The following is an 8,847-nucleotide window of genomic DNA, read 5'->3' as shown; positions in this document are numbered from 1 at the left end:
CACCCCATAGGCCATATGACTGCCCGATCGACCTGGTACCTGGCGCCACTCCTCCCCGTGGGCGTATCTACCCGTTGTCTGCGGCCGAAACCCGGGCCATGTCTGAATACATTGAGGAGAATCTGGCTAGGGGATTTATCCGAAAATCTTCTCCTCGTCTGAGCGCAACTACTCCATAGGAGACCGTGAATTGCTAGCCGTCAAATTGGCACTGGAGGAGTGGCGCTATCTGCTAGAAGGGGCTCTCTACCCGGTAATCATCTACACGGATCACAAAAACCTGGCATATCTGCAAAATGCCTAGAGACTCAATCCTCGCCAGGCCCGGTGGTCGTTGTTTTTTGCCCGCTTCGAATTCATTCTTCATTTCCGCCCGGCGGACAAGAACGTCAAAGCTGATGCCTTGTCCCGGTCCTTCCTGTTCTCCGATCTAGAGGAGGAGCCTACGCACATCATTGACTCCTCCAAGGTGATGAATGTGGCCCCCTTGGATCTGACTCGTCTTCCACCCGGTAAGACATTTGTAGCAGTATCAGATCGGGAGAGGGTTCTTCGCTGGGGACATTCTTCTAAACTAGCTGGCCATGCTGGCCAAAAGAAGACCTTCCAGCTCATTTCCCGGCATTACTGGTGGCCTACCCTGCGTAAGGACGTTGTAGACTTCGTCGCGGCCTGTTCATCCTGTGCTCATAACAAAGTTCCCAGACATCTACCAGCTGGCCATCTCTTGCCCCTGCCAGTACCTGCTGCTCCATGGCAGCACATTGATTGCTATGGACTTTATCACCGATCTTCCTGTTTCTGCCGGTTGTACAGTCATTTGGGTGGTCGTTGACTGCTTTTCTAAAATGGCCCACTTCATTCCCCTGCCTGGTCTCCCATCTGCACCCGAGCTGGCTAAAGACTTTATCTGCCATATCTTCCGTCTCCATGGCCTACCCCTCCACATCGTGTTGGATCGTGGGGTTCAGTTCACCTCACGCTTCTGGAGAGCCACATGTAAGCTGCTAGACGTCACCCTGGATTTCTCCTCCGCTTACCACCCACAGTCCAATAGTCAAGTGGAGCGAATCAATCAGATCCTGACCAGCTACCTCCGCCACTTCGTTAATGCCCACCATTCGGATTGGGTGGATCTCCTACCATGGGCCGAGTTCTCTTATAATAATCATGAGAGCGAATCCTCTTCCCAATCCCCGTTCTTTATTGTCTATGGCCAGTACCCTCGGATTCCAGTTCCTGTCTCCGCTTCTGTGGACAACCCTGCCGCAGAGTCTCTTGTCAGCGAGTTTCTACTATTTGGGAGAATACCAGGTCCGCTCTTCTTCTGTCCTCCGAGCGGATGAAGAGATTTGCTGATAAGAGACGTCTGGATCCACCTCAATTCCGTCCGGAAGACAAGGTTTGGCTCTCTTCCAAATTTATGCGGCTCAAAGTACCCTCCTACAAGTTGGGCCCTCGGTTCATCGGACCCTTCGAAGTTCTCAGGCAAATTAACCCAGTGGCCTACAAATTAAAACTCCCGGCCACCCTACGCATTCCCAACTCCTTCCACGTACCCCTTCTCAAACCCGTTGTCCTTAACACTTTTTCCGACAATCCAGGTACTCCTCCTACTCCGGTTTCTGCTGAGGATGTCTTTGAAGTGTCTCCTGGCCACAAAGAGGGTAAGAGGGAGAACCTTTTTTCTGGTGGACTGGAAGGGGTTTGGTCCTGAGGAAAGAACTTGGGAACCCAGGGAGAACATCAACGCTCCCCTTCTCCTTGAGAAATTTCTCTCTGGCCTAAAAAAGGGGGGGCCTAAAGGGGGGGTACTGTAGCATCGGAGTCTCTGCCTCCTGCTAGGCAGAGACGCCGTCCCTCTCACCTTCCTGTTCAGCGCGTGGCGTCCTCCTGCGCTCCTTCCCTTGCTGCTGCCGGCGCGCGCTCCTTCCCGGGCACTGTGCTTAGGGCGCGTGCGTGCGCGCTCCCCCTCTCTTAAAGGGGCCGCGCGCGTCGTCCTAAGGAGTCCCCGGCCAATTGCCGGAGGACTTCCCATATATAAGGCACCTCCTCCAAAATGGAGGTGCCTGAGCAATGTTGTTGCAAAGCCTTTCAACTCTGCTTCAGCCCTCAGGTCCCGACCAGATACCTGCCAGTTACCTGCCAGATCTCTGCTTGATACCTACCTGATTCCTGTCTATCTGCTTGCATTCCTGCGGTCCGACAGGCTGCCTTCCAACACCTGTCAGTCTGTTTATGGATCTGCCCGCCCGCTCACCTGGGAGCGCTCACCTGCTAACTGCCTGCTAGCCTACCTGGAGGCTCTACCGTCACTTGCCGTGACCACCTGCCTGTCCAGAGACTCTTGCCCGCTCACCTGGGAGCGCTCACCTGCTACCTGCCTGCTAGCCTACCTGGAGGCTCTGCCGTCACTTGCCGTGACCACCTGCCTGTCCAGAGACTCTTGCCCACTCACCTGGGAGCGCTCACCTGCTACCTGCCTGCTAGCCTATCTAGAGACTCTTTCCCTGCTGTCACTTGCCGTGACCACCTGCCTGTCTAGAGACTCTTATCCTGCTGTCACTTGCCGTGACCACCTGCCTGTCTAGAGACTCTTACCCTGCTGTCACTTGCCGTGACCATCCGCCTGTCAAGAGACTGTCCCCGTCACTTGCCGTGACCTCCTGCCCTTCTACCCAGAGACTGTCCCTGACACTTGCCGTGACTACCTGCCCGCCTTCCCTGGGAGCCACCCGCTTCCTTACAAGGACTGCCCCTTTGTATAGTTGCTCAGAGGTTCCACCTCCCAGACCCGTTACAGAAGGGAAGAGGAGATTACATGTAAATCGCCTATTTTCTGCCCTGCCCAAGTTACGTATAAATGTGTCCCTCTGTGAGAGAGGAGAGGTCTTCTGTTGAGGGTCACCTGTCGCTACAGATGTGCAGAAAGACACAAGGAACCGCCCTGGACCCATGACAGCACCCTTCCTGCCGTGTCCAGAGACCTTAGATGAAAGTGTGGTATATTCATTTTTATTCCTTTTAATTTTACTGTATCGTATTACTGCTTCCTTACTGTATCTGTCTGACTACTGTATATATGTATCTTGTAACCGCTTGTATATATTGTACCTAGCATCGCTCTTTTGAGTAAATAAATATATAAAATTTATAAGCTCGCTTCACATTATCCTAAACCCGTAACTCACGGAAGTTGTGAGGAAGGATTAGGGGCACGTGGGTCCGATCGGTTTGTGACAAGGTGCCTCACCAAATCCGACCTCAGATGTATGATGGCTTGATGACTCTGTGATCCGAGGAGGGATGAGGGAGGTGGAGCAGGTGCTACACTAAGGCAGACCTCGGTCACACAGCTGCTGACCCACAACGAAGTATGCAGGTACTGGCAGGTCCGGTGGGTATACAGATAAGCACTGACAGGTGCGGTAGGTCCATCGGGTATGCAGGTAGGTAATGGTGGGCACAGCTGGTATACAGACAGGCAGATAGACAGGCTGGGTAGGGCCCAGTACAGACTGGAATACAGGAGTGGCACACTGCAGGCACGGTCAGGTAATACAGGGCTCTGTCCGGATCGGAGAGGAGACTCAGCAGTTGCACAGAACACACTGAAAGAGATTGTTGCTCAGGCATCGCCCAACGGGTGGAGGTGCTTAAGTACCCAGTGCCTCACAGCAATAGGCCGGGGACATATTAGGAATGCGCGCACTGTTCCTTTAAGAATCAAGAAGTGCTGGCATTGCCACCCTAAGTATGCAGTCAAGTCACATGCACTCAGCTAGCATAGGAACACACTGCGCAGCCTGGACTGGTGAGTAAGTCGGCAGCCTTGCATGGTGGGGGATGGGAAGCCATGCCGGCATGCCGCCAGGGATCTTACAGTTACTAGTTGCCTGTATGCTCTATTTGGGATCATTGTACTCACTTATATGGGATGTTTTCCATCTCATCCTATATTAATTTTTAGCCGTACTTCTCCCATCACCCATTATGTTATGTCTTTTGTTATATTTCATTTATTTTTGAATAATAAAATTGATATATTTCTCTATCCTACTAGTGTTTGGGTATTTTCCATATATTGATTATATACCTAACGTTAGTGATACTAACTGTAACCTCTGGAAAATACCCTGTAAAAGGTTATGAATGCTCCATTACACCTTTTGGTCAGTCTGTTTTTTTGGCTGCATGATCAGCTGTTAGGGCTCTTTAAGTAAGCTATGATCTAGCCTACTATGGCTCCCAGCCTGGGAAAGAACAGGTAACCTGCAATAGTCGTGAAGAATGGTATGAACAAAATATATATTACTTGATGTGTTGAGAGGTAGGTCTGCAGCTGATGGACTAAGGAAATTCTGATATGGAATTTGTGACCAGTCAGCTTTGAATTTTCTTTGAGACCGAAGTGAAACCATTGTAAGTTATTTTAGTGAGAAACAAAGTACATCTTGTTGTTTCCTTTTTCTTATTGAAATTGGCCACATTGATCACATGAGCTTAAATACCATAAATATCTCCTGATACAAGACTACAGAAAACTGCTCATGTGTTTTGGTGCCAACTTGTCCCCATGGGGGCAACAGGGATGGGTCTCCAGGTTTGGTCATGTCTGGCTATTGTGTGCATGCATCCTCTACTATTCTTCAATTTTTTCACTTTTGTTTCTGGCATAAATATAGAGCTGACCTGCCATATAAAGCTTTGACCCTCCCATCATTACTTTATTTATTTTTTCTTCCTACACAGAGGACCAGCCATGATCTTCTAGAAATAGACTACATTAGCCCCTCCACATCTTGAATGGTTTAAATGCCACTTGACACACCGTGGGGCTCATATTCTGACATTCTGTGTTAGTCTTACTTATTGGCACACATATATCAATATCTCTTGAAGAAAAATTGTTTTTGGCTTGCAAGGCCATCGCCATGAGATGAATGGATGGATGGATAGAAGACCCCTCCGGATTTCACACTGGGTCAATATGGTAAATACTGCAGCTTCCTATGAGAGGGTGGTATATAAAAATATCTCTTGAAACTTCCAGTTCATCGCCTTCCACATTTAGCAGTGTTTGAGGTGTCACAGTAAGTTTAGATTGGAGGATTTCAGTCATCTGACAAAGAAACAAACATTTTTACACATTCAGCATCTTGACTTAATCTTTATTAGTTTCTTTAAGGTTTTTTATATTGCATTATATGGCAGAAGATAATGTGTTTCCTGCCTCTAGCCTAGTTTCCATTAAAAATATTTAAAGTGTATAGAACAGATTTATATCTTCAAAATGTGGGTAAAATTGAATGTACATGACCTTTGCATCAGTTATTATTTTATAATGCTCAACATTACGTTCTAGTTTTTCTGGATGTAGGGGCACTATTTTTGGACACCGGTAATGAAACACATTCTCTTTCGTGCCATACATACATAGCCACGGCACGGGCCAGACGCTGCAGACTGGGTCTGATATGTGTCAACAAAGAAGACAAGGTTGTAGAAGAAAGTAGATTTGTCATAGACTGTTGCAGGCATCTCTATAAACCAGTTTTCTTTGGTATTTGCAAAATTGACATCCTCAACTCATTTATACTTCATTTACAGCAGATATCTTGGTCCCATCCACAGTGGTCTTAAAGGTCTAGATCTCAGTATTCGGGGCCTCTCGAGGCACAAGGTTGAGTAGAACAGGTTTTGTTGTCTTCAGGTATCCTCGGGTGTCAATTTCCAGAGGAATCTGTAATATTAGATTTACCAGATTAAGACTTGTATAAAACATCCTCTAATTATTAATTCTTAGAGATGGTGTAAATTGTTTCATAGATTCTGACCAGGCCCTTGGACCAGTAATCTGTGGTCGTCACAAGGGAGCTCTGCGAATGATCTCTCACCTGACGGCATCCACAACTCCTGTTTATATTAGTCGGCCTGTCGTGAAGTCACATGTGCATCGTGCTGCAACAATGACATTGTGGCAGGCCATTTATTCGATGAAGAGCTGCGGATGCCAGGAGGTACGAGGCTGTTTGCAGGGCTCTCATCAGAACGCTTCTGTATACTCACCTGGCCAATGGATGGAGTCCTGTGATCTAGTCCATTTAAAGGGAACCTGTCATGTCCTAGCTACTATGTAAACTGCCCCCATTGCATTGTCAGTGATGCGATGTGCATCACTAACACGCTTCTTTTTTTCATTAAAATTGGAGCAACTATAATGAGTTTATAACATTTTATATACTTATAATCATACCTGCTCGTTCAGTCATAGGGGTGTGATCCTCACATTCAGTCATGGGTGGCGCCACATCAGTAAGGGCTGGCGCCGCCCATGTATTTGAATTTTGCTCCCGGCGAGCGCTGAAGTTATGGGATGCTTATGCAGTATGAAACTGCTGGCAGTAAAGCTTTGCATCTCTGGGAGCCGCGAATGCACTCTGACGCATGGCTCCCCTGGAGTGCGCAGTGAGGCTGTGCAGTTACCAGCTTCACTGCGCATACGCTATGACAAGCGGCTCCGTCCGCACACAGTGAAGCTCGTCATAGCGCATGCGCAGTGAAGCTGGTAACTACACAGCCTCACTGCGAACGCGCGGGGAGCCGTGCATCAGAGCGCATGTGCGGCTCCCAGCGATGCAAAACTTTACTGCCAGCTGTGTCATACTGCACAAGCGTACCATAACTTCAGCGCTCGCCGGGAGCAAAATTCAAATACGTGGGAGGCGCCATCCATGATGGAATGTGAGGATCACACCCCTATGACTGAACGAGCACATATGATTATAAGTATATAAAATGTTATAAACTCATTATAGTTGCACCAATTTTAATGGAAAAAGTGTGTTAGTGATGCACATTGCATAACTAACAACGCAATGGTGGCAGTTTACATAGTAACTAGGACACGACAGGTTCCCTTTAAAGTGTTAAATGTTGATGGTTCAATAATGAAGTTATACAACTTTCTTATAAGCTTTGTGTTCTTATTCCTCTCCATCTACAAGATCTCTGCTTGTTGCCACTGAGTAACATACATAGTAACATAGTTTTTAAGGTTGAAGAAAGACTAAGTCCATCTAGTTCAACCCATAGCCTAACATGTTGATCCAGAGGAAGGCAAAAAAAAACCCATGTGGCAAACACTAAGCTCCACATTGGGAAAAAAATTCCTTCCCGACTCCACATACGGCAATCAGACTAGTTCCCTGGATCAACGCCCTATCAAGGAATCTAGTATATATAACCTGTAATATTATACTTTTCAAGAAAGACATCCATGCCCTTCTTAAATTTTAGTAGTGAATCACTCATTACAACATCATGCAGCAGAGAGTTCCATAGTCTCACTGCTCTTACAGTAAAGAATCCCCGTCTGTGATTATGATTAAACCTTCTTTCCTCCAGACGTAGAAGATGCCCCCTTGTCCCCGTCTCAGGCCTCAGAGTAAAAAGATCAGTAGAAAGGTCTTTGTACTGTACCCTCATATACTTGTACATAGTAATAAGATCACCCCTAAGCCTTCGTTTTTCCAAACTAAATAACCCCAAGTGTAATAACCTGTCTTGGTATTGCAGACCCCCCAAGTCCTCTAATAACCTTGGTCGCTCTTTGCACCCGCTCTAGTTCAGCTATGTCTTTCTTATACACCGGAGACCAGAACTGTACACAGTATTCTAAGTGTGGTCGCACTAGTGACTTGTATAGAGGTAAAATTATGCTCTCCTCATGACCATCTATGCCTCTTTTAATGCATCCCATTATTTTATTTGCCTTTGCAGCAGCTGCCTGACACTGGCCACCAAACGTGAGCTTGTCGTCCATCAATACACCCAGGTCTTTTTCAGTGACAGTTTAGCCCAGTGTTTTACAATTAAGCATATAATTATACATTTTATTTCCTCTGCCCAAGTGCATTACCTTACATTTATCCCCATTAAAGCTCATTTGCCATTTATCAGCCCAAGCTTATAGTTTACATAGATCCTCCTGTAATATAAAATTGTCCTCCTCTGTATTGATTACCCTGCAGAGTTTAGTGTCATCTGCAAATATTGAAATCCTACTCTGTATGCCCCCTACAAGGTCATTAATAAATATGTTAAAAAGAAGCTGGCCTAATACTGACCCCTGTGGTACCCCACTGTTAACTGAGACCCAGTCTGAGTGTGTTCCATTAATAACATTAATAACCACCCTTTGTTTCCTATCATTGAGCCAGCTCTTAACACACATACATATATTTTCCCCTATTCCCATTGTTCTCATTTTATGTATTAACCTTTTGTGTGGAACCGTATCAAAAGCTTTTGAAAAGTCCATATACACAACATCCACTGCATTTCCTTGGTTCAGTCCGGAACTTGCCTCCTCATAAAAACTGATCAAATTAGTTTGACAGGAACGGTCGCTCGTAAACCCATGTTGATATTGGGTCATGAGGTTATTCTTCTTCAGATACTCTAGTATAGCATCTCTTAAGAAACCCTCCAGGATTTTACCCACAGTAGAGATTAAGCTTACTGGCCTATAATTTCCAAGTTCAGTTTTTGTCCCCTTTTTGAATATTGGCACCACATTTGCTATACGCCAGTCCTGTGGTACAGACCCTGTTATTATGGAATCTTTAAAGATTAAAAATAATGGTCTATCTATGACGTTACTTAATTCCTACAGTACTCGCGGGTATATACCATCCGTACCCGGGGATTTGTCAACTTTAGTGATTTTTAGACGCCGCCGTACTTCCGCTAGGTTAAGCAAGTGACATTTAATGGAGAATTTTTGTTATCACTAATCATGTTTTCTGTCATGCGATTTTCTTGTGTAAATACTGTTGAAAAAAA

The 8,847-nt window shown here is 46.2% G+C and overlaps 1 protein-coding gene across 2 annotated transcripts in view; it reads right to left on the bottom strand.

Moving 5' to 3' along the window:
* Nucleotides 1-5,154: 5,154 nt before the first annotated feature.
* Nucleotides 5,155-8,847, bottom strand: part of LOC141156653 (cytochrome P450 3A24-like) — a 53,714-nt gene continuing 50,021 nt past the window's right edge. For both annotated transcript variants that reach the window (XM_073642863.1, XM_073642873.1), the window contains one exon: nucleotides 5,155-5,743. In XM_073642863.1, the coding sequence (XP_073498964.1) occupies nucleotides 5,648-5,743 (96 nt within the window). In that variant the 3' untranslated portion in view covers nucleotides 5,155-5,647. The remainder of the gene's footprint in view (nucleotides 5,744-8,847) is intronic.

The sequence above is a fragment of the Phyllobates terribilis genome, unplaced genomic scaffold (genome assembly GCF_046119375.1).
Source record: "Phyllobates terribilis strain yellow unplaced genomic scaffold, ASM4611937v1 Scaffold_1__5_contigs__length_1240528914, whole genome shotgun sequence".
In the NCBI taxonomy this organism is placed as follows: Eukaryota; Metazoa; Chordata; class Amphibia; order Anura; family Dendrobatidae; genus Phyllobates; species Phyllobates terribilis.
This window is presented reverse-complemented; position numbering and strand designations above follow the sequence as displayed.